We start from the raw sequence: 25,785 nt of genomic DNA on the forward strand, positions 1-25,785 counted from the left end.
GCAAGTAACTATACACTTTGTATTCTATGTATCAGTTCGATAATATTGCAACAGAAATTGCATTATGCATGCATTTTTAATGAAGCGTATGTATTATTAATAAGTAAATTAACTAACTGTTCGTTACATCTTTTTGATTTAAATAATTTTTTTTCTTTTTTTTTTTTTCTTTTTTTTTTTTTTTTTGTGTGTACTTTGGAGTAATTTTTTTTCCACCATATGAGTATTGCAAACACTATTATATATGTATAAATCGTGTATATTCAAATCCAAAGTAAAAAAAAAAAAAAAAAAAAAAAAAGAAAAGAAAAAAAAAAGAGCAATTATATCTCGCACTATAATTACATTTAACGCTAATAATATACAATTATTTTTAGGAGTAATTTAAATAACTTTAGATCGTGGCAACGTGCTTCGTGATACGCACCACGTCTGTCGCAGTGCTGTATTGATTGTGCTGGAGGGTCTCCAAGGCCATCCAACGAATTGGTCTGTTCTCGTTATCACCGAGACAATGGTAGTCCTGAGGGAAGAGATCTCGCGCCAAAGCCGTATCGGCTAATCGGACACGAAGACTGCTTGGCTCGATCAGACAATTTCTGGCAGCGATATCCCTGTAAAAGTATATACCCTCGATTACGTTCCAATTTCTCTCTCGTATATAAACACGATCTATTTGAAGATTCCTTCTTTCTTTTTTTTTTTTTTTTTCTCAAGTGGCTTCTCTTTGCATAACGCATTTTTACTCGTGTGACACGAATAAATGCGTATTTGACTATCTACCAGTCGCTTAGTCACGTTTGCGTGAAAACAAATCGATTGAAAAACACTCTAATCGATTCTCGAACGCAAAAAGTAGTAGAGAGATGCGATCACACCTGTGCAGGAGGCCCCGACCGTGCAAGAATGCCCCTGCTCTGGCAACCTGTGCACCAACGTGCACCAAATCCCTTGTCCCGGGATGGTGGTTCCCGTCGGTAAGGTAGAGCTTCAGATTCAACTCGCCTGGCGTGCTCGTGTACGCCAATAAAGGGCAAGAACTGTCCAGGCATGCGGCAGCCAGCGAAGCTATGTTCGAGTGCACCAGTCCTGCCAATTGCGACCCCTCGACCACCAGCAAAGAGGCTTGATAAGCCGATGCCACTTCTAAAATTGTTAATTGTTGTTTCTCTTATTACTCATTTCGATTCGACTTTGAATTTCGAAAATGGAAAAAACTTCGCGAATAAGAAAGTTCTCACGAGTGTGTAATCGGTTGTAGGTACGCACGATTCTCTACCTTATCGCGCGTTGCTAACGCAGACCATCGTCGCGAAAATTCGAACAAGAATACGTAGCACGCGTCGAGGAATTTATTTTTTTTCACCACGCGAATCGGATAATAAAAATCTAGATATAAATTATCGTAACGTATTCAATCGATACCTGTGACTGTCTTTATGATGACTTCTTGCTCCCTTCCGGCCAGTTCCAACGTGCCTTTGTAGACCCGACCGAAGGTGCCCTCCTGCACGAGATTGCGACAGTAGAGGGCAGACCTCGACACGGCGAGTGCCCTCGCCTTCTCGCAAGGATCGGTCGACTGTAAATTAACAGGCACTTCGAGAGTATTAAATCTGATACCGTCGACGAGCAGACAGCAAAGAGATTCTTAAACAATTTCCACCCTTTCCCCCTCTCCTTTCTCTCTGACACGCTCGGTCTGCATAATTCATCACGAAAGAAAATCCCATCCACGGAGAACTCGTTAAAAAAGCATTTGTCGCCTGTAACAAGACGCGAAAGAGGTGTCTCCGAAGGACGATGTGAAGAAGAGGAGGGGAGGAGGGGAGGAAGGAGACAACCCTCGCGCTTTTATATCGTCGTTTCCATCGTATTCCAGCCGCACTCCCCTTTGTTCCACGACGATTTTCCACCGGGTCCCCGCGTTGCGTAGGAGGAGCAGGGGGCGGGGAGCAAACAGGGGGAGGGGAGGCCGGTTATTCATTAATTTCAATTTTCCGCAGTTTTGCCTCCGGCCCCTCCCATCCCATTTGCACGCGTCTACGCGTGCAACGGCCTCTTTGTGTGTACGTGTTTCAGCGTGGTGGTGGGAGAAGGAGAAAGGAAGAGGGGAGGGCTCGAACGCTTCGAGAAGCATTAACGCGACGCGTGCAAATTATTACCGGACACGACCACGTGCGCGCGAATCTGTAAAGGGGAGGGAGGGGGGCAGAGTAAGTAAATAAATAAATAAGAATTTCTCTATCCCGATTTTTGACAAAATAATTTGAAAAATAAGAGACGATTCCTCTTCACTATAATGATCTTTAGTTATTCGATTATTTCAGTTTCCATTATCAGTTTCCAAATTGTTTCTCCCCACATTGTTCCCTCCCCCATTTTTTTCTCGTCAATGAAAATACGACGAGACGATGAGGCGACGAGAGATTTAAATAATAATCGTATGAAAAGAAACGGCGCCGGAATTTCGAGAGGCGGTGGAATTTCGACGGGCGGAGAATAAGCTTATAAATATAAATAGTGGAACGTGGAAGCGAGCGTGCTTTGTTCAACTGCGATAATCGCGGCCACTAGAGAGAAAGAGAGAGAGAGAGAGAGAGACAAGAGGTGCAATAATTTCGTTATTATGGAGAGTAAAAACGGATGCTTCCATCGTTGCTTTTCGTCGTTGGTTTAAACCGGCGATAACCGGACCACGCTTCTACCACTTTTAATTATAATGTTTGCAACCAGTAACAGGGTTTCCTCTCTTCCGCCCAAGTGAATTACGAGCAAGCGCCGTGGCGCTATAAAAATAAAAATAAGAAGGAAGGGGAGGGGGGGAGGGGGTATCATAATCGGATTATCAAACGCTTTGCTTTATTCGCCTGCGTTACAACGATGATGGCGGATGATTAGATCGTGGTTTTGATCGCATTTTGCACGATAATTTTTTTTTTTTTTTTTTTTTTCTAATATGGCAATTTTAACGAACAGATTCGTTATTGTACTGTACGATAGACGTGCAATCGCAAACGTTCAGTCGCAGAATTTTTGGGAGGAAAAATATACCGCGAATACGAGCTACAAATATTATTTCTCCTCCCTCCCCCTCCTCGATCGTTTCGTTTATTATCATTTGTTTCGCGCTTGGCCGTGTTTTGCCGCGATTGATTTCGATGATATCGCTTATGCATCGTGCGAATTAATTGCATCATCGTTCGAAGATAAAGCTTTGCTTTTCGTTAAAATTGGGAGGGGGGGAGAAAAAAAAAAAAAAAAGGAAAGGACAATCTACACGATCTTTTCCCTTTTATTTATTTATTCTATCTCTTCTTGTACCGAATCTAGATTGACAAATCGCTTTTTTTTTTTTTTTTTTTTTTATACAATCACAATCGAGTCGCTATTGATTTAACAGCGCGCCACCGGCGAACTTTTTGCCGGATACGTGCAATGCATCAATTCGATTTATTTATCGAGAGAGCTCTCTCTCTCGTCAAACGTCGCGTCCCCTCCCCTCTCCCCCACAGTTTTCGGGGGAGCCTTCATTTCCTTTCTTTTTTTTTTTTTTCTGAGGAAAGAAACCATTCCAGGCGAAACTTTTCAACTTGAAGTCGGATAATTAATTAACAATATCCGCCCTTCCTTCCGATAATTTAATAATTCCGTCGATTCGATTTAAAAGCGAGGCAAACGGATTAATTAATAACGGAAGGATCTTGGATTGTACTCGGATTCTTTTTTTCTTTTTTTTTTTCTTTTTTCAAGGAACCCACCTTTCACCATCTTCTCTCATTCCCCTTACCCTCCTTGTCCACCATTTTTATCCGAGAAGAACAGGAAAATTTATTCCGGGAAGAGGGAGGGGGAAAAAAGAAAGAGAAAGAAGAAAAACTTTGAAAACTTTTACCACAATCTTTTTTTTTACCTCAAGTTCGATCATTGTATTTTTAAATACAAAAGGTAAAAAGAAACCCATCTATCTAAACTATCCCCCTTCCCCCTCCAACTTCATGAATACACCAACTATTTAAATAATTTAATTCCCTTAGATTTCGAAAGGGGGAGGGGAGAGCGCGCGACTTTTCTCCGCTCTGCTTTTCGACCACAGTAACAAAAAGTAAAGGAGAGAGAGAGAGGGGAGAATCGAGAACCTATCGTCTCTCTCGAGCCGTCGGTGGATTCGGCCAACAGTGTGCAAAGAACTGTGCGAAAAGAAGGAAAAAAAATTTGCAATTAAAATACACGCGAAGGAGACGATATAGAAATAGGAGCGCGACGATACACACACACACACACATGTTGAGACGTGTTGCACGCCGTCCCCGTCTCCGATTGGTCGGAGAGACTGTGGTGTGACGGGCCGATTGGTGTTATCTCGCTCGGCGAGACGGGCGGGAGGGAGAGGGGATAGGATTGGACCGGTTGTTCCTTTTCGAGTTTATCGGGGAAAGCGGGAGAGGGGGGAGGGAGGAGACGCATCTGTTCCGTAGAGGACTCTAGAAGTAGTCTCACTATCTCTCTCTTTCTTTCTCTCTCTCTGTCAGGTGGACAGAGCAGTAATGGCTTCTTCTTCGGCGTTATGGGTGGATGGATCTCAAGCGTATCGTTTTACAGGAGGGATAAGACGTTGCTGGATTACATGACTGGGCGAGTTTTGAGAAGAGAGGGCGCGAACGAGATCGTTGCGCGCACGGCTAAAGGATAACCGTTTCCCAACCTCGAGGATGGCGGTTACATGCGCGCGCACACATACCTTCTTGTACGTATTACACGTGTATATTCGCGCTCCGTGCCTCCTCGGGCTGGTTGGCGGTTTTGCTTGGATCTTAGCGATGGGATCGAGAACGGTGGAACGCGCAAGTTTCGAAGTAGAATGACGAGTACGTGAAGAATAGATATTTATTAGAGAATTGGAATTTGTTTAGAATTGATATATAATAAATATTTATATATATATATAATTATTTATAAATATATAAATAATATTGAATATATATATATTTAATTATATATATATATATATATATATATATATATATATATAAATATTTTATTCAAAAATAAATAAATATAACAAAAAAAAAACTTAATATACACAATAATAATGTATTATTAATTAATAAAATTAATTAAATATAAAAAATACTTATAAAATAAAATAATTTAATTTTATTATATCAAAATTTTATACTAATTAATAAAATTACATATTAAATAATATGAATAATCGTAATAATTATTCTAATTAATTTTTTAAAATTGAACGAATGATATATAAATTGAAATTTTTTTCTTTTTAATATTAATTTCAATTAAATTCATTCCAATATATGTAATTTATTTATTTCTTTGTTTCGATCAATTTTTTCCCCATAACATTAATAAATCACAATTTGTGTATATACGAGCGAAAATTTAAATTCAATGAACAGAAAAATTTCTTCAAGATCTTCGTCGCGTTCACGATTACTTTCCTTATGCAATACTTACAAAGAATTCTTATCCTTTGAATTTATTCCACGTTTCGCGACGTACTCGAACCCATCGCTATCTGCACACGTTTCTATAAAGACTCTCTCTCTCTCTCTCTTCGTATCGGTGCAACAAAGTTGGTGGCGCGTTTCAGACGAGGACAGACGAGAAGGAGGGGGGTTGAGGCATATACGCGTATATACCCGGTAAATTGATCCAAGATCAAAGCCGAAACAATCACAGGAGGAGGAGACCCACTTCCAGCTTCTCTCTCTCTCTCTCTCTTTCACCATCCACAAGGGTTCCTTAGCAAGAGGAAGGAAGAAGGTAACCGCGTGTGTAACCTTTTCTCTCTCTCTCTCTCTCTTCTCTTTGAATAGCGAAAAGCACAGGTGGTAGTACCCCACTTTCTTTTTCCCCGGGAAATTAATGTAAAACGCTCGTTTCGCGGGCGGAAAGTGCCCCTCTAGACTTTGTTACGCGAATCGAGCGATGCCTCGCTGCTCTTTCCAAACTCCATTGCATATTTATTCGACATTTGCGCGATCTCTGTAACCTTCCCTCCCTTTTTCTCTCTCTCTGTCTTGCTTGTACGTATTTCTCCTTTTTCTTCTTTCTCCTCTCCCTCGTTTTTCGTTTTAGACGCGTGAAGAGAGAGGAATTCAGATATATAAATTTTTAAATACGATTCTTTTTCTTTCTTTTTCAAATACTTTTTTTTTTATTTCTAATTTTTCCTTCCCGTTCTACGTGTACAAGCATAAGAAATTTTGGAAGGAAAGGTGCGACGAGATATACGAAATATCCTTTTCCGATCAAACAATCTTTCGATGAGTCGATCGAGAGGGGATCTTCTTTACCGAACAGAGAAAGTCGCCTTACCCCGGTTCCCATTGAAATTTGAATTCCGTGCGATCACAAAGAGATCGCTGGTGGCGCGCTCTCGACGAACACACGCAGGGATCGAGAACAAGGAGAAAGGAAGGCGAGCGAGCTTCGACGACCGCCTTTTCCTCCATCCAAATTGTAAATTGTCGACTCTCTCTCCCCGCTTTATTAATTATTCACCCGAGCATCGATCAACGTTTTACGCAATTATACCACTCGGTCGTAATATCCCCTTTGTAACAGGTACGACGGGGGATTCGAATTTGCGTTTCAAATCAAAAGAATAATATTAAAGTTACCATCTCGTTTGATCGTGGGGTATATGGAGGGAAGCAAGGAATTTGATAATTTAAGTTACTTTTAAATTGATAATATATTTTTTTTCAATATTCTTTCTTTTTTGTTTCCACAGCTTCAAAATAGTTTATATAGCAGATTGGAAAATATTAACAAGTGTTATCCATCACCTTATCCATCCAAAAAAAAAAAAAAAAAAAAAATTCTTCCGATACGAATTTAATAATTCGTTAATAACAATACTTTCTTTTAATATTTCTCTTTTCCTCTTTCACAGCTTCAAAATAGCAGATTGGAAAATGTTAACAAGTATTATCCATCGAATCAGCTTATCCATCCAAAAAAAAAAAAAAAAAAAAAAAGAAAAGAAAGAACGTATCCCCTTTCTCACTTCTCGTATCGCAAATCAAGTGTACATAAGACGTTCCTCCATAAGCAAACCTTCTTTCCAACCCTTCCCTTCCCTTCCCTTCCCCAGAGAGGAGAGCATCTCTCCAAGGAGAAGCTTCCAACAACAAGATTCCAAGAGGAGCGAAAGGGAGAAAGAACAGGAAGGGAAAAGGGATTTAACACGTGTACCAGTTTCCGGAGGCAAGCGTGAGCAAGGTTTGAAATAGAGTGAATAAAGAGGCGAGGAGGAGGGGCGAGGAGTTGTTGGCGGAAAACGGCCCTCGCCCCACCCTCCCCACGACCGCAAATTCGATCAAGTTTTCGAGCGTCTCTTTCTCTCTCTCTCTTTCTCTTTCGTCTCGTATGCGACGTGCACGAAGCAGAAAGAGAAGAGTAATCGTATCGTCTCTGTTTCTCTTTCTTTCTTTCTCTTGCACGCGACGTGGACGAAGCAGAAAGAGAAGAGTAATCGTATCGTCTCTGTTTCTGTCTATCTCTCTCTCTTATCTTGCGCGCGACGTGCACGAAGCAGAAAGAGAAGAGTAATCGTATCGTCTCTGTTTCTGTCTATCTCTCTCTCTCGTCTCGCGCGCGACGTGGACGAAGCAGAAAGAGAAGAGTAATCGTATCGTCTCTGTTTCTGTCTATCTCTCTCTCTCGTCTTGCACGCGACGTGGACGAAGCAGAAAGAGAAGAGTAATCGTATCGTCTCTGTCTCGTGCGAAAGAACTGGCGTGCAATTGGAAGAGGAGAAGAGAAAGAGAGAAGGAATAGACGAAGAGGGGAAATGCGATTCTCATTTACTTTCGACTTTGTTCCCGCTCCTTAAACCTGTTACGTTATTTCACGGAACGTGTGCGCCGTACAGTCGTAGTGCTGCGACAGCATTTTCTAATTCCGATGGATACGTACATCGTGCGAATGATACAGATTAAAAGATTGAAATATATGCGGGAAAGAGAGAGTGAAATTTCAAAGACAATAATAACAATACGTTTAAGACATTAGTTTAAAGAGAAACATTCACGAGCTTGAAATCGATCTTGGCTTGGCGCAAGTCAAGGATTTCTTTATTTACTTTCGGTTTTGTTTTCGTTCCTTAATAACCTGTTACGTTATTTCAGGGAACGATACTGTTCACTCGTAACTGCGAGAGTATTTTGTAACTTCAAGAAATCACGTAAATAATATAATCCAATCTAATCAAAAAAGGGATTCAAATTTCAAAAACAATATTTTCTATCAACCATCAACCAGCTTAAAGATAATACAAATTGATCTTAACTTGATAATATTTTCTAACCGAGTATTTTGAGAGTATTTTATAATTTCGAAATATATATAAAAATATATAATAATCCAATTTAATAATTCTGCCAATTCTTCAAAATCGAAACTCGACAATCTAATTTCCTTAACACTTTTCCAGTCTCACCGCCGCTCCAAGCCAATACCATTCCCTTCGTGATACGTATGATTAATTGCACGATACCTGGCTGAGATGCGTGACGTGGCTGGAGGCGTAGTAACTCGCCCTGGAGCCGCACGGCCTCGCGTATAACGGCTCGAGATCGGCGATGGTCGCGTAGCTGCCTGAATTGGCGCTGCCGGGCCGTGGGTCGACCCTGACCAGGACGGAACTTCTCGCGAGGCCGCCAGTTTCCGCCGCCGAGTAGCTGCAGCAGGGCAGCGTTTTCCTGCAAGGGAAGATTCGTGAAACGGAATCTTTCGAAACGCTGTATCGTTTCCCTTCGTTTTCGAAAGATTAAAAAAAAAAAAAATTGGAAAATTTTGAGAAAATGGAAACCGAGCGGAACGACGGGACGTCGAGGAAAGGAAGGACTTAAAGAAGATTATAAAATCGTGATATAAAACTTCCATCTCCTCCGTGAGATAACCACCGTGAACTTAGGGGTAGAGGAATTTTAAGTGCCTTTCCTCGTACCAGAAATATTCAAATTAGGCCGTCTTATCGCAAAGCGCATCCCTTTCCTCGTAGAAATTACTTTAAAAAGATTTTTCTCATTTCTCGTATATATATATATTAAATTAATTAAAGTAGATGTAACTAATTATATATATATTTCAGAAACATCTTTAGGAAAATTTCAAATTTCTTCGCAATCATCGATGGCCTCCGAGCCAGAAAATCCTTTCGAAATCGTTCGTTCGTTCGTTTGCAGTCCCGCGACGATAACACATCCGCCACGATCGATGCTCGCGCCGTGTCAAATTACCGGTTGGCCCGCGGGGCCGAAATTTTCAAAGGAGGGTGGTACTGCTCCGTTCCCCTTTGCGCCGTGCTAGATATCAGAGAGATGGCCGGCGAGGAGAACCAACCGACTAAAATTCTCCAGAGAGAGAGAGAAAGAGAGATAGTAATTCCGATATTTCGGTCGGATTTATCGGCCGTTGGTAAATCCACGATTTTCCACGGGAAAAAAGTTGGACGAGAGGAGAAGAGGGGCGACCATTTCAAATATTGCGCGGTTCCTTTCCTCCTTCTCCCCCTCCCACGATTCTTTGTGTTCGCTTTTTAGGAAGGAGGGGGGAGCGCCCGTTTACGCTTTTTATATACGTTTTCGCCTTCGTTCCGTTCGACCGTCGATAATTCGGCGTGATAATTTGGCGTGTAAATGGCAACACGGGAGAAAGGAGAGGGGATGTTGTCCGTTGGACGAATCGAAGGAAACGGTTCGAGTTTTTTGCGGTCAATGCAGAAGCGTTTAAACGTTTAGATTAGATTAAATTATTTAATCGTTGCGCGTTGTGTATATTATTCGATACAATTGTATTTTATATTCTTGTATTGTTTATATTGTATTTTATATTGTTATATTGTTGTGTATATTTTATATTGTATATTATTCGATACAATTGTATTTTATATTCTTGTATTGTTTATATTGTATTTTATATTGTTATATCATGGGAAATGGAATGGAATAAGCGATTTTTGATTATTATTGTGTTCGTTGCTTGGATCTGAAACTATTATTTCCGCCTTGAGAAAAATTTGCAAGTGTGTACGTTTTATGGAATAAATGTTGGCGAGAAGAAATTTGAAAAGACTTAACAATTATTATTACAAGATAATTGCTTCGTTTTGAGATAAACGTGGAAACGTACGTTTTAAGAATAAGTAAGTAGAAAAATGTTGATATATCGTTCCAGATCTGAAACTATTTTCCATTTTAAACGAAATTTCGCTTCGAGAGAATTTGAAAAAGATTTAATAATCTGTGAAAAGACAATTGATCCACTTTCACGGGGAAATTGGAAGTTTACGTTTCGAGAATGAATAAACAGAAAAATTGCACGAGAAGAAAGTTGAAAAGATTTCAAAAGATTTGATAATCCGTGAAGAGACGCAATTGGTTCACTTTGAGGGAAACTGGAACGTGGAATTGTACGTTTCAATTGTACGTTTATTGTGATAAATCTGTTCCTAAAACTGTTTCCATTTTAAGAAAATAAAATTCCGCGAGAAGAAATTTCAAGAGATTTAATAATCCACGAAGGGACAATTTTAAGGAGTTGACAATTTTAAGTTGTACGTTTATCATTATCTCAGTTAATGGCTATTAGTTTTGGATCCAGATGAATATTAATTCTATTTCCATCTTGAGAAAAATTCCTCGAGGAGAAATTTCAAGAAATTGAATAATCTATGAAGAATATTTTAAAAGCAAATAAATAAATAAATAAGTAAAGAAATATCGACGAATAGATATTGTTATCCAAAAATTATTATTCCAATTTAAGAAAAATTCCATGAGAAAAAATTTCAACAAATTTAATTCCAAAATATACTTCACTTTGAGAAAAATTCAGTTAATGGCTATTAGTTTTGGATCCAGATGAATATTAATTCTATTTCCATCTTGAGAAAAATTCCTCGAGGAGAAATTTCAAGAAATTGAATAATCTGTGAAGAATATTTTAAGAGCAAATAAATAAATAAATAAGTAAAGAAATATTCATGAATAGATATTATCCAAAAACTATTATTCCAATTTAAGAAAAATTCCATGAGAAAAAATTTCAAAAAATTTAATTCCAAAATATACTTCACTTTGAGAAAAATTCAATTAATGGCTATTAGTTTTGGATCCAGATGAACATTAATTTTACTTTCATCTTCAGAAAAATTCCTCGAGGAGAAATTTCAAGAGATTGAATAATCTGTGAAGAATATTTTAAGAGTAAATAAATAAATAAATATCGATGAATAGATTATTTAAAAATTATTATTCCAATTTAAGAAAAATTCCATGAGGAAAAATTTCAAAAAATTTAATAATAAAATCTACAATATACTTCACTTTGAGAAAAATTCGAGTTTATCATTATCTCAATTAATGGCTTTTGGATCCAGATGAATATTCTAATTCTATTTCCATCTTGAGAAAAATAATATCCTCGAGGAGAAATTTCAAGAGATTGAATAATCTGAAAAAATGAAGAAATTGAAACTACTATATTTTAAGAATAAATAAACAAATAAGTAAAGAAATATCGACGAATAGATATTGTTATCTAAAAACTATCGCTTCAATTTAAGAAAAATTCCGTGAGAAGAGATTTCAAAAAATTATCATCATCATAGTTAATAATTGTTGTAATAATTAATATTCATCTGGATCCAAAACTATTTCCATCTCGAGAAAAAATGCTCGAGAAATTTCAAGAGATATGAACATCGAAGAAATTGAAACTATATTTTAAGAATAAATAAATAAAAAAATATGAAAAAAAAATATATAATAAAATAATAAAAATATAAATAAGTAAAAAAACATGAACAGATATTGCTATGCAAAAGATTTATAATCTACTCTAATTTGCCCCACTTTGAGAAAAATTCTGTTTTCAAATAACAACAAGACGAGAAAACATCAACGTTTTCATCATTATCGCAGTTAATGCCCCCCCCCTGGAATTAATATTCGTCGTCCAAAACTATTTCCATCTTGCGAAAAATTCCTCGAGAAGGAGGAGGAGGGGGAGGGGGAGGTGGAAACTTCAAAAGATTTAATAACGGTAGCTGGAGAGGAGAGAGAGACAATTGGTCCACTTTGAGGGTGAATTGGAACGGCGGCAGGCGCACAAAGGGCGCGCGCTTTTCCCTCTCCCCCCCACTCTCCAACTTTTCTTTCCTACTCCCCTCTTCATTTTTCTATAATTTCGTCGCGCAACGGATCCCGTGTAATCGAGCGACGGTAATCGAAGACGTTTAATCGATATCCTCCTCCTCCCTTCCTTATCGACAATTAAAAGGCGACTCTGTCGATCAAGGTCTCTTTCGAAAGTCTGTTTACGATGCGTCACAATGAAACTTATTTCATTTTCGTATCTAATTTTAACGCGCGCTACGGAATCCCCGTCTTGCGCTGCAGAGTTATTACTATGCAAATTAATATTAATTATAAAGCGACGAAAGGAAGAGGAGCGAGACGCTCGAAATTTCGCAAAGTTTCGAAGAAAGTAGAGAGAGAGAGAGTTAAAAGCAAGTAGAACGAGTGTTTAAATCTTCTTTGTTCTTGAATTATGTACGTATATATATTTTTCTATTTAAATCTCACGTAAAAATCACAATTCCGACAGTCCCCTCCAAGCGGAGAATTAATATATTCGAGGTGAGTGCAACGAGTCCCAAGAAGAAGAAGAAAAAAGAAAGGAGAGGAGAGTAGAGTAAGCGAGTAAAAGTTTCCTTCCCCCTTCCCCTCTCGAAACTTCTTCGAATCTTCCCTCCTTTGCTTCTTCTTTCCCGGATGCAATCTTCCTTAAGGTATGGCTTAATAATTTATACATCGCGAAATGGGGTTATAAAAGCTGGAGCGAGAGAGGGAAGGGGGAAAAAAACTACGTTTATATCGAATAATACGTCTCTACGAATGATAAAATCGATCCATCGTTTCGAAAATTTCCACTACAATCCAATACACAATTGTGAAATGTTATTCATCAAACGTTTTTTTGTTCGAGGGAAAAAAATAGAGAGTGGAAAAAATTGTTGAAATTTTCTTCTCTCGTAAGAAAATTCCTACTAAGAAGAAGTACTCGTAGCCGCAAAGAGCATCCTGCTCTCCTCCCCGCCCAATCGTCCTTTGTGCGACGTCGAGATCGAGACGACGACGAGGGTCGGTGTTTACTCGAGCGAACGGATGTAAAATCTCGCCTTCTTCCCTCCTCCTTAAAAGGAAAGAATGTATATATAGATCGTCATCAAGGGGGCTCAAAAAGGGCTAATATACGTCCCTCCGTAGAGACAATCAATCGGCCACTTTCCTCCTTGTGAAAATTCCCCTCCCTCCTCTGATAAAAGTATTCCCGTTAGAAGAGATATCACGGGGTGAACGACGAAAGTGCATTAAAATTTTTAATCTCAATTTTTCGTTTGAACGACGTTGCCTTTTCTCGAGGAGAGAATTTCCATTCGTCTCGATCGGTAAAGCAGGAGGATAATATTAATTGTGAATTTAATATTCGTGCGTATATATTGTAATAGAATTGATAGACGGCGAAGGTGGCGGGTACCTCAATTAACCGGTGCGGTTAGTTAATTCCGCGAAGGAGGAGGCGAAGGAGATTCCTCCTTTCTTGGGAGAAGGTAAGCTGGCGCAATAAAACGTGGTGGCAGACGGATCACCCGGGCTTATTGAAAGGATATTTCATGCGGACGGAGTTCTCCTACCAGAGTTCTTATCCCATGAATTTCCCGAGGAGAGGAGGGGGAGAGAGAGATAGAGAGAGAGAGTGGAAATCTTTCTCTCTCCTTCCATCGATCCGAGGCAAAAGATCTTGGCTCGTCAAACCTTTGAGAAACTCTTGAGATATGCGATACGAGCATATTGGCTGCCCGCTAATCGCATCGCAAGTTTTCTTCTGTTTTTTTTTTGGATTGGTCCGTGAAATTAGGATAGGCGGAGAGGGGGAAAAAATTGAAAAATCGAACAAATCCGCTAGGATTTTTTTTTACCGGTTCAACGGTTGGAAATTTGCATTTTTAAAGGTTCGTTATCCGAAAACGAAATCCGATATATTTGTTCCATCTCCGTTCCGATTTACGGTAATTTACGATCCCCAGGCGATTTTATTCATCGACGATCATCGATGTGTACGCGCCCGTTACGCGTTCTGTTTACATCGCTCCTCGCGATAATATTTCGGGAGGATAATAATAAATTGATTTTCCGTCCGTTTATTCACAATTTCAATTTTTCGAGCAATGGAGAAACGTTGAAATGTGAAAACGAAACGATGAAGAGGAAAGGAAAATCGTAGTTAAAAAAATCATAGAGAAAAAAGGGAGAAAGAATAGAGAGAGAGAGTTTTTTAGAGTTTAGAAAAATAGTGTATGAAATTCTGCTCATAATACACTTACTGCGACTCTTGTATTCGAGCCTTGCTGTTGCGTATGTACAAGGCGCTCGCCACGCTCCCCACCACTAGTATCAAGGCGCATGCGCAGGTCGCGGCGACGTATAGCGCTCCGGCGCCGCTCAGAGGTCCTGGCTCCAAACGTACCGAATCGTTCCTCGGAGGTGCTTGCACTCCTGCGACAGAAAAAAAAATTGTAACGATTTTCTCCTCCCTGTATTTCCTCGAAAATACAATACAATATATCGTCTCTATTACGAAGAAAGGATACATCTACCGATTTTTCTCAATTAATAGAGGCGAACGAAAGCAAAAAAGAAAGTTTATTAAAGTTATTCGAAGACGAACGAATTTTCTTCTCTTCTCCAAGTAAACGTAGATTAAAAAATCCGAAGAGAAAAACGAAATTACTTTTCTCGAGAAATTTTCCTTTAATAAGAACGTTCTAAGGGGAGGAATTAAAAAGAGAGAAATTGCCTCGTATCGACTCGTCAAGAGCCGAGCTCTTCTCTTCGCGTATAACAAACGAGAAAAAGAGAGCTGCTTTTATCGATGAACCGATTAAACGAAATTTATATTCTCTGTGTGCGCGATAAACGACCATGTCAGAGAAACGTTTGGTTCATTGAAATTTCGTTCAAAGATTCATAGATCGCGCGAAGAGTTGACGCGTGCTGTCGATAGCAGCACGCCACTCGAGCAATGACTTCGACATCGTTCAATAACGCAGAAACACGATCATTAACATAGATTCGTTCGGGGAAGAGGAGGAAGGGAGATTTAACGAGGGGGGCGGAGGGGAACTTCTGTATCGGCGTAAAATAATTGTGTTACATCCACAAAGCTTGTCGAAGCCGCATTACGCTATCGACAATCCATTTTGTCGATTGAACCGTTTTCCCGCTTCTCGGTGTGTATCGAGCCTAGCGATGGGATCGAGCTCGACGCGAGTATTGGAACAATTTTCCAACGAACCAAAGATTCCTTTAATTAAATTTAAACTTAAAAATCTAAAGAGAAAATAACTACTTTTGTCGAAATAGTAACGAAAGCTTCTTGTAAGATTAAACCTAAACCTAAAATTTCTAAATTTGTCTCGAATCCTTTTCCTTTTTTTATATTTTTCTTCAAATCTTAGAAAAAAAAAAGATTATTTCATTATACAGAATTTTCTAATTCGCGAACTCGCGATCCGCTTAATCCCATCGCTGGATGGCAGACACCAGGTGAGAGATTTAACCGATTTAACCATCGAATCGTTGACACGCTGATCGATCGTTCGTTTACATGTATCGAGGAGTCACGATCGAATAAACGAGCAACCACGGGACAGAGTAAGAGAGAGAGAGAGTTAAGGGCGACATTCGAAGGAAGAAGGAAGGGAAATCTCTTTGAACATTCTGGCTGCTCGCGCTGTCGTCCACTACAAACGACTACCTTTTCGCACAAAGCTCCTCCACGTAGTCATTCTTCGAAACCTCTTTGGATTTCCTTTCACGTTCGTTTCCTCTTTCCGCTCTATATAACTCTTTGCTGCTCCCCTTTCCTCTCTACTCTCCTTTCTCAATCCTCCCCTCCCGGATTTCGCGCTATAAACAAAAATGGAAACCACCCTCTACGATCATTTTTCCATTTTCCGTTTCTAATTGATAATTGTTTTCTACAAGGATGGGTGAATAGAAAAGAGAATCCTCTCCATAAAGGAAATTGATAAAATTCTGTTCCCCTATTCGCTTTGACTTACCTCATTTTCCAAAGACTGCTCCCTCTCTCTGTTTTAAGGAGGGGGATCTCACAGAAGGCGAACTCTGATAAATTGCACACGAGATATTCGCTTTGAAACACTATGCACTTTGATACACTTTGCGAGTACATTCTTCCGTTTTTAATGAAATACGCGCTCGATAATAATAATAGGCTCTTGAACGAGTGCACATCGTTATTGTTCCGTTTCTTTTCGTTCCTAAATTTTCGTTGTTTTCGTTTCACGAGTCGAGTCCATGTTGGTGAGTCGAGGTTATCTTCGAAACAGGACACGCGTATTCACCGAATATGTGCCTTCCAACGTATGGACATAAGGGTTTAGGAAGTTTGTCTAGTTTGCGCGTAACGGTACGAGGTTAGATGGCGGTAGGAGATGTTAGATGGCGGTAGGAGGTTTATTAGATGGCGTCACTAGTTGATCGAGTTGATTAAAATTGAGAACGTTTTTATTAAAAGGATAGGATAGGAAGAAATGAAGTTACTTTGGGAAAAATGGTGCGAGTTTTTATTTATATTAACAAAATCTTGTATAATTTTTATAATTCGATGGAGTTAAAATGAAACTTGATAACGTTTCTATTTATTATCAAAAAAAGGAATGAAATTAAGAAATATTCGTAACTTTTGTTCTTGATTATTCATTTGTTTGTTCTTCTTCGATATGGAAGGAGGGATTTGAAATAATTGTTGCAAATATAATAAATCGAATCATTGTTTTTATACAATAATGAAAAGAATATCCTCGTTCGATATGTTTCATAGAATTTTTTATACGTTCAGTTGAATTTTTATTTTTTCAAAAATCCTCTCGTTTTCTTTTTCTTTTTACAATGACTTCGTAATATTGCCATAATAAGGATAGATTCCAAAAATTTTATAATTCGAGTAGAAGTGATAATAAAATTGGTTTGGGCAGATTGGATAATTTAATTTAATTTTTAATTAAACTAATCAAAGCTATTCTTATTTTTTAGATCTTTTTTGGAAACTTTTGAAATTTATATCATTCTTTCAACCAGTTACTTTTTCCTTACAAAATCTTACCGAATATTTTTATTATTCTTACAATCAAAAATTTTATTTCAAATAAATAAATAAGCCAGCTCAAGTTTTCAGGAAAAGTTTTCTGGAATTCACTCGCATCTTTTTCTAATTACAATTATTCTCCATCCCCTTACACCTTTTCTTTCCCTTGCCTCGTTTCGTGCAAAAAATAGAATAAAGAAACGGAGAGGAACCAATTTCCCCCTCCCCTCCCAGAACGATAAAACTTTCTTAACCTCATTACCCGCGAAAACGACGCAAATTTCCCGTTTCCCCTTTTCACAAAATTCTTTTTACCCTCCTCTCCCTCCTCCTTTCGTTTCGTTGGTAAAAAAGGAAAGGATTCGTGTCTCTTCTCTCCTTTCGTTTCGTACACTATTCGGAAGAGGAAAGGCTTGCTAAAAAAGAAAAGGATTCGTGCCGTTGCCAGGATAAATAAAACGCCGAACCAAGCCTCCGAGTTTTGCCCGATAACGATAACGATGAAGAAAGAGAAGATCGGTGGATGAAGAAAAGAGAGAGGAGGAAACTTGTGTTAAAAAGTTAAAATCGCCGTCCAAAGGCGATTCTCGAAAGGCAACGATCTCCTTTGTTTATTTCCCGATCTTTTCCAACGTCTTCTTCCTCCTTTCCCCCTCCACGTTGCTGCACAAACTTCTTCCTTTTTTTCGCAGAGGGCAGCAGGCGACTCGCCGTTCACTCCGCCAGGCGGCGACAGTATCGCAGTTGCCTTTTGCTCCTTGCCTGTCTCACGTCGTCTTCTCTAAACCGCCGTTTCGCGAGCCGACGAAAAGCTAATTGAATTGTTGATGAGTTTGCCACGCCACTTAATTATTCGCACTTGTTTGTTCGACCTAGTTAGCGCACGTCGAATTGGCAAATTTGGCCCCGGTTTGGTTTCGATGCGCCGATTGCTAATTATCGCGCTTGTTTGGAGGGCGGGAGGGGAGGGGGGAAATTCGCAGGGATAATTAGATCGCTGGTAAATGTTTATGAAAATGTACGTGTGGTATTGCGTAACTTGTGTTTGATTCATAACTCGATCGAGGGTGTTGACGAAATTAGGAATAAGGAGAAAAAAAAACTCGTTCGATTCAACTTTGATGAGACCTGGATTGCTTTTAGATCGGATTTAGATTTTTTTTTTTTAATTTTTACTCTTTTGGAGAACGATATTTATTATTTAATTTATTATTTCGTCGTAACGTTACAACGTGTAAAGAATTGTTATTAAAATTTAATTTAATTAAATATACGATAAAAAGGAAAGTAAGGAAGTCGATCAATGTACAAAAATAAAATATATATGATATAACTTGTAAAGAAATTAATATAAAATGAAGAAAAAAAAGAAAAAGTCTTTTGAATATATATAACACTGTAAAAAATACATTAAAATACGTTAAAAAATAAATTAAAAATTATGCTAGTTTGCGAGAATTTTTATTTGTAATTAATAAGAGTGTTAGAAATGACTATACAAGATCACTTTCACCTGTTGTCAACGCAAGAGTTGAAGGATATCGATCGTATATATAATAAATCTCCAAAGCGTGGAATTCGATCAAAGTGGAATATAATTAATATCCCCGGGACGACTTGACTTGCTTGCTCAAAGAGACCGCATCGCTTGATTTTTAATTAAAAAACGCGGAGGAAGAGAGATTAAGGGAGAGAAAGAAGGAAGGAGGGGGGAGTGGAAGGACAAAGGAATCGATTTACCGCGCACGCGGATCGATTTAAACGCTTTCCCAGTTTTAAGGGACAGGCGCAAAGTCGAGAAGAGTAAGCGAGAACAGGAGAAGGATAAGGAGGAGGAGGAGGAGTTGTATCTCGGTTGAATCCCGGTTGCCCGCCAAACAAACGAACCTTAACCGAGATTTACGAAGGTTTGGAATTAAGGCGTTGGAGGTAAGCGCAAATTAATGAAAATGACCCGTTTCGAGACGCGTCGTGTCCTATCGAATTGCGGCCGCCACGTGAAACATGGAGCTTCGATACGATTCCGACATATCCGACTGGGACGCGCTGCTTTTTCCTATCATTGTCGTTGTTGTGTATACGAATGTTACCTATTTCGGGAAATTCGAGTAATTTTATCCCGTTTCGGGAAAATTATCGTCTTTCGCGTTGTATATCCTTTGATGGAAGGTTAAAATTCTTTATTTAGGAATTTGGAATTAATTTTAGTTCGGTCGATTACGTCGAAATAAATGGATCTAGTGTAAACTTTTTCTTTACTCGATCGGTAAATCATAGACAGCGAGAGGAGAAAAAATATCGTAGGAGTGAAATATTATAGGAAAGGATATATCGTTGAACGATTTTAGAATTGATTTTTAATAATGATTTATTATTATTATTATTATTATTATTATAAAATAATATCGAATTTTTCTTCGCTCATTGAAGGTTAACTCCATTTATTTGGTATCCAAACGATGTATAGGGATATGTTGAACGATTCTAGGATTTTTATGAATGATTTATTACGTGATAATAATAATAAAATAATATCGATTTTTTCGTCTAAATTCTCCATTTATCTGGAACGAATTTTGGTCGCTGGCCTATATTGAAATATATGAGTGTAAACTATTACTCGATCGATAAATTGTAGACAGTGAGAGAAGAACGTTGAACGATTCTTATGAATGATTTATTACGCGATAATAATAATAAAATAATATTTTTCTTCGCCTATTCAGAGGTCAAAATTCCATTTATCTGGAACGAATTTTGGTCGATTGCCTATATCGAAACAACTGGATCGAATGCAAACTGCTATTACTCGATCGATAAATCATATATAATAGCGAGAACTGTTTCGAGCTGCAAACGCAATGCTCGAGCGGATGAAATATGTAACGGGAAACGGTATCCAAACGATGTATCGCGATGTTGGACGATTCTAAAATTCTTACAAATTATTATATACGCCATAATAATAATAAAATAATATTTTTCTTTGGAAATCAAAATTCCATTCATCTGGAACAATTTTGATTAGATCGAAATTCCTATTATTCTTCGCCTATTAGAAATTAAAATTCGATTTATCTGGTACGAATTTCGATCGAATTTAGATCGATGAACAGCTAGGAAGATGATATCCAAACGATATATCGCGATATCGAACGATTCTAAAATTCTTACAAATTATTATACGCGATAATAATAATAAAATAATATCAAATTATTCTTTTTCGCCAATTGGACGTTAAAATTCCATTCATCTGGAACGAATTTTCGATCGACGAATCATAAAATAACGAAGAATAAAATCGAAATAAGAAAACAGTATATTACATATATTATTGAACGATCTTACGAATGATTTATTATTTTATAATAATAATAATAATAACAACAACAACAACAATAATAATAATAATAATCGAATTATCGCTGCGTACTTTTCGTTGCGTGAAACGTTAATTGGGGATAGGAATACGACGATGTATCGTTGTTACATATCGATCTTTAATTCGCTCGAATTATATATCCGACCGATCCGTCAAACACGTGTTGTATCACAATCACGGCTTCGCCGGCGGATAAATTTAACGTTAATTTCGTCGCGATGAAATTACGAAGAATATTTCGATTCACCGGGAGGGGGGCGGAGGGGAGGAGGGGGAGGAGGGAAGCGTGGCTTTGTTAATAAAAGATTAATTTACATCCGTTATATTTGCAGGAAAATTACACCACACCCGGGTGTGGTGGTTGCTCCTCCCCGATGGAATTCAATAATTTTGTAACGCGATAAAATATTGCGAAATATATATATATACGTAACATATCGTTATTAATGCAATCGTTTTAGTTAATGAAATTCGATGATATCCGTTACCACCGTCATTAATCCGTGTTTCCGTACATTTAATATCTTCGTTACTCGATATATATTATAGGAAAAGATATATCGTTGAACGATTCTAGGATTGATTCTTACAAATGATTTATCACGCGATAATAAAATAATATTTTTCTTTGCATATTGGAGGTGAAAATTTTCTGAGATGAATTTTAGTCGGTAACTTATATCGAAATATATGGATCGAATGCAAACTTCTATTACTCGATCGATAAATTGTAGACAGCGAGAGAAAAAGTTGAAATATTATAGAAAACGATATATTACGACGTTGAACAATTTTTACAAATGATTTATTATGCGATAATAATAATAAAATAATATTTTTCTTCGCTTATTTGAGGTGAAAATTCTCTGGGACAAATTTTAGTCGGTAACTTATATCGAAATATATGGATCGAATGTAAACTTCTATTACTCGATTGATAAATCGTAGCGAGAGAAATTGAAATATTGTAGGAAAGCGATATATCATTGAACGATTTTAGGATTGATTCTTAGAAATTGTTTATTACACGATAATAATAATAAAATAATATTTCGTTTATTAGAAGTCAAAATTCCCCATTTATTTGGGACGAATTTTGGTCGGTGGCTTGTATTGAAATATATGGATCGAGTGTAAACTATTACTCGATCGATAAGTCGTAGATAGCGAGAGAAGAAGTTGAAATATTATAGGAAAGGATATATCCTTTAACGATTCTTACAAATGATTTATTACGCGATAATAATAATAAAATAATATTTTTCTTCGTTTATTAGAAGTCAAAATTCCCCATTTATTTGGGACGAATTTTAGTCGGTGGCCTGTATTGAAATATATGGATCGAGTGTAAACTATTACTCGATCGATAAGTCGTAGACAGCGAGAGAAGAAGTTGAAATATTATAGAAAATGATATATCGTTGAACGATTTTAGGATTGATTTTTACAAATGATTTATTACGCAATAATAATAATAATAATATAATATTTTTCTTCGCCTATTGGAACTGAAAATTCTTTGGGACGAATTTTAGTCGATAACCTATATCGAAATATATGGATCGAATGCAAACTCCTATTACTCGATCGATAAATTGTAGACAGCGAGAGAAATTGAAATATTATAGGAAAGCTAGAATCATTCATATATCGATTCTAGGATTGATTCTTATAAATGATTTATTATACAATAATAATAATAAAATAATATTTTTTTTTTCCTATTGAAGGTGGCCTATATCAAAATATCTGGATCGAGCTATTACTCGATCGATAAATCGTAGACAGTGAGAAAAAAAGTTGAAATATATATACATACAATCAAAGAAATGACAACATAAACGAAGATTTCACGTTTACATCCCCTCCTCCCCCTCTATTAATTTATTAATTCGTCAACGATTTAAATTAAATCTTAAATCGAAAAGAAATTTCTCTTTCAAGAAATCGAGAGGGAGACGCGTTGGTTATTCGAGAAATAAGGGAGAAGGAGTTTGGAAGATGAGGACAATAGCACCGTTTAAATTCCCCTCTCCCCCCTAATGAATTTTGATTTATCGCTCCTCCAAGGAAGGATATATTTGCCGTGAGACCGACCATTGAGAGGCCGGGGTGGGGGCAACCGCAGTGTATATATACACGGAATATGTATACAATGACGGAGGAGAGGGGGGCCAGCCACTCGAGGAGCCAACACGAGATTCGATTATTTTCGAGTGGTCTCCAAACCGATTTCGGATTTCTGCACGACCCTCCTCTCTCGCGCAGAGCAAAGAATCATCCCCTCTGACCCACCAGAGAGAGAGGGTCTAAGAAGAAAGCAAATTTCTGATTGAAGGAGAAGAGGAAGAAAGGCGCCTTTATACTTATTTTCCACCCTTCACCTCTCCACCCTGCTGCTCTTCGTTTTCCCTTTCACCACCACTCTACTTTTCTACGCGGTCGATCCTCTTGATCTTGGATCCTTTTTTTCCTCTTCTTCTTCTTCCTCTTCTTCTTCCTTCTCCTCCTTCTTTCATTAAATACATCGACTTGTGACGAGATTCAATTTTATTCGGCGGATTGCGTTTCGTTGTAACCCCCTGCTACACCGGTAACCAGATCCGGATCAGAGTCAACTTGCTCGCCCTCCTTGTCTTCCCTTTATATCTTTTTATTTCTTCTCTTTCTTTTTTTCTTTTTTTTTAATCTTTCATCTTCGGTTTCCTTAATCTGTTTTCTTCTCAATCCTCCATCTTCTCTTTTTTTGTATTATTTTTCCCTCCTTCGTCTCCCCCCTCTTCCCTTTATTATCCGCTCCCCCTTCCCTCGTCTCGGTGTAAACAAAGTACAGTTCCTGTAGCTTCCAGTATCTCGTCGAACCACCATTCCATCCACCTGTCGGGCAAAATGTTGCCGATATAGTTCCCCGATACTCGATGTACTTCTTGTCGATTTCCGGGACGAGGGATAGGGGAGGGTGTGCGGGATGTTTCCCCGCGAGTGGCTGTGCCAGACGAGAATCACGTCTGTACGTCGTTTTCTTTCTCTTTTTCTTTTTCTTCTTCATCAAAAATATTTGAAACATCGAAAGAGAGAGAGACTTTGATTAGAGATCTTTCGTTGAAATCGAGACGAGTCTTATTAATGATCTTTCTCGATCTTGAAGAGCGACTATTTAATCGAACTTTGAAAAAGAACGATGATTGTAATCTCAATGGGGAAGAGAATCGATAAATTGCATTTTCCACTCTTGTCAAATCGATACCAGTCAACTCGAGAATTCGTCGTTTGTTAATTCACATTTGTAACCTTTTGTAATTTCAACGCTTTTTCATCGTTGTTGTGTCTCGTTCGAAACGGCTTCGAAAACGCCGTTTATATTATCGATGAAAATTTATTTCGAATACCATTCCACGCGTTTCGTTTATTTGCGCAACGGATATAAAAACATATATATATGTATTCTTCAAAAATAATTCGAAAATTTAATAAAACCGTCCCCTAGTGAATCTGATAAAACGGATTTTCAACTTATTCCTCGATACGAGAGCATACATCGTTCGCGAACGCCATCTGAAAACGGTGTTCTTTCGTTTTTAAGAAGAGTCGCGACAAGAGTTGCCAGTCCCGTGCGTTCGCGGCGCCATCTGAAAACAGTGTTCTTTCGTTTTTAACGAGAGTCGCGACGAGTTGCCAGTCCCGTGCGACGATTTCGATCGAATTCGAGTCACTTTACCGTTCGCGGCGCCATCTGAAAACGGCGTTCTTTCGTTTTTAACAAGAGTTGTTAGTATCCACGATTTCGGTAATATGGCGTGCATCACAAACGTCGTTCGTTGCTTGATTGTAACTTGCGACCGAATTCGAATTACTTTATCGTCCGCAGCGCTACCTGAAAACAGTGTTCTTTTTAACCGTTCCGTTGCTACGGGCAACTGTTATCGCTCTGCATAAGACATCGCACGTATGACGAGTTTTCGTACATCGAGTACATCTTTCTCTGGCAACGTAGCGTCGGTATTTCGTTTTTAATCATTTGTTTCTCATACCATTGTCAACAGTTATTATTATACGATTATATCATGATATTATTATATATGTGCTGTGATGTTATTCGATTCCAAAGTGTGATTAAACGCGAGCGTGTTTTTTTCAATAAACACCGTGAAAGCAGTGAGAGTTGTAGCGAGTCGTAAACGCGGTCAATCTCTCTCGAGTGCTGTGTGCATTTTTGCCGCGAAAGGGTTAAGAAGAGCCGCTCGACGAAAGACTTTTCAGTCCCGTGCGACGATTTTTTACTTTTTGCGCTCAAGTTTGGGAAATCGGGTGTCGAAACTATTAGGTTAGAAAGAAAATTCTTGTAGTTTTTAATATCAAATACACGCATCTCGGTAATCTTAAATCTAAAACTTTAATCAAAATAAAGAATCAATTGGAATCAATCTTCACTTTTGCGCAACGAGAAACAAGTTTCGTTATTCCGGTCGAATAAAATTCGTGAATTTGATATTGGAGGCAACGCTGTATCCCACGAAACGTGCGAAAAGTTACAAAGTAACAAAGATTTAAATTTGGGAGACGAAAGTCGGACTGTAACAATTGAACAATCTAAAAAAAGGAGGAGGGGAAAGAAGATTATTCGCGCGTGTCTGGCACGTTAGATGCACGAAATTAACAAAGTTGCACGAAATGGATGGATGGATCGGATCGGTGCGCGCGTGTTAATTAAACGAGATTAGCGGCGCGCGTCGCCAAGTTTAATCAGTGATTTCGGATTTTCGCGCCACGTTTGGCCGGCATACGCGAAATTCTGCGCTTTCAGGAATTATGCGCGCGGTGGGCGTCGCACAAAGGGGCCATAAATCGTGCATAGAATTCGTCCACCTCCCTCTCCCCGTGTTTTAATCGCGATACAACCGATCCTCCAAACCCGCTATATAATTAAACTTGCCAATTTGTCCCAATGTCCAAAATCACTCGTTCGATTCACTCGTTCCAACGATTTCCTTCGAATTTATATATCGACCCGGCGTCTACCACAGGCATTGCTTTCCATCTCTCCAGGCGTTGGTCCAATACTGGTTCTCGATTGTACTCTTCGAAAGAGACACAATGGACCTTGCAACGAGGGGCTCCTCCAATGAACACAGGTATCTTCTTCGTCACTATTTACCGAATTATTGAATCGGAAGAATCCTTCTGTCGAATATAA

General features: G+C 38.3%; 1 protein-coding gene across 5 annotated transcripts in view; it reads right to left on the bottom strand.

Moving 5' to 3' along the window:
• Positions 1–25,785, bottom strand: part of LOC408278 (tyrosine-protein kinase Drl) — a 101,978-nt gene that overhangs the window by 2,616 nt on the left and 73,577 nt on the right. For all 5 annotated transcript variants that reach the window (XM_006569187.3, XM_026443347.1, XM_006569191.3 and 2 more), the window contains 5 exons: positions 14,423–14,594; positions 8,528–8,732; positions 1,426–1,582; positions 879–1,146; positions 428–614 (listed from right to left, as the gene is read on the bottom strand). In XM_006569187.3, the coding sequence (XP_006569250.2) occupies positions 428–614; positions 879–1,146; positions 1,426–1,582; positions 8,528–8,732; positions 14,423–14,594 (989 nt within the window). The remainder of the gene's footprint in view (positions 1–427; positions 615–878; positions 1,147–1,425; positions 1,583–8,527; positions 8,733–14,422; positions 14,595–25,785) is intronic.

The sequence above is a fragment of the Apis mellifera genome, linkage group LG10 (genome assembly GCF_003254395.2).
Source record: "Apis mellifera strain DH4 linkage group LG10, Amel_HAv3.1, whole genome shotgun sequence".
NCBI classification, from domain to species: Eukaryota; Metazoa; Arthropoda; class Insecta; order Hymenoptera; family Apidae; genus Apis; species Apis mellifera.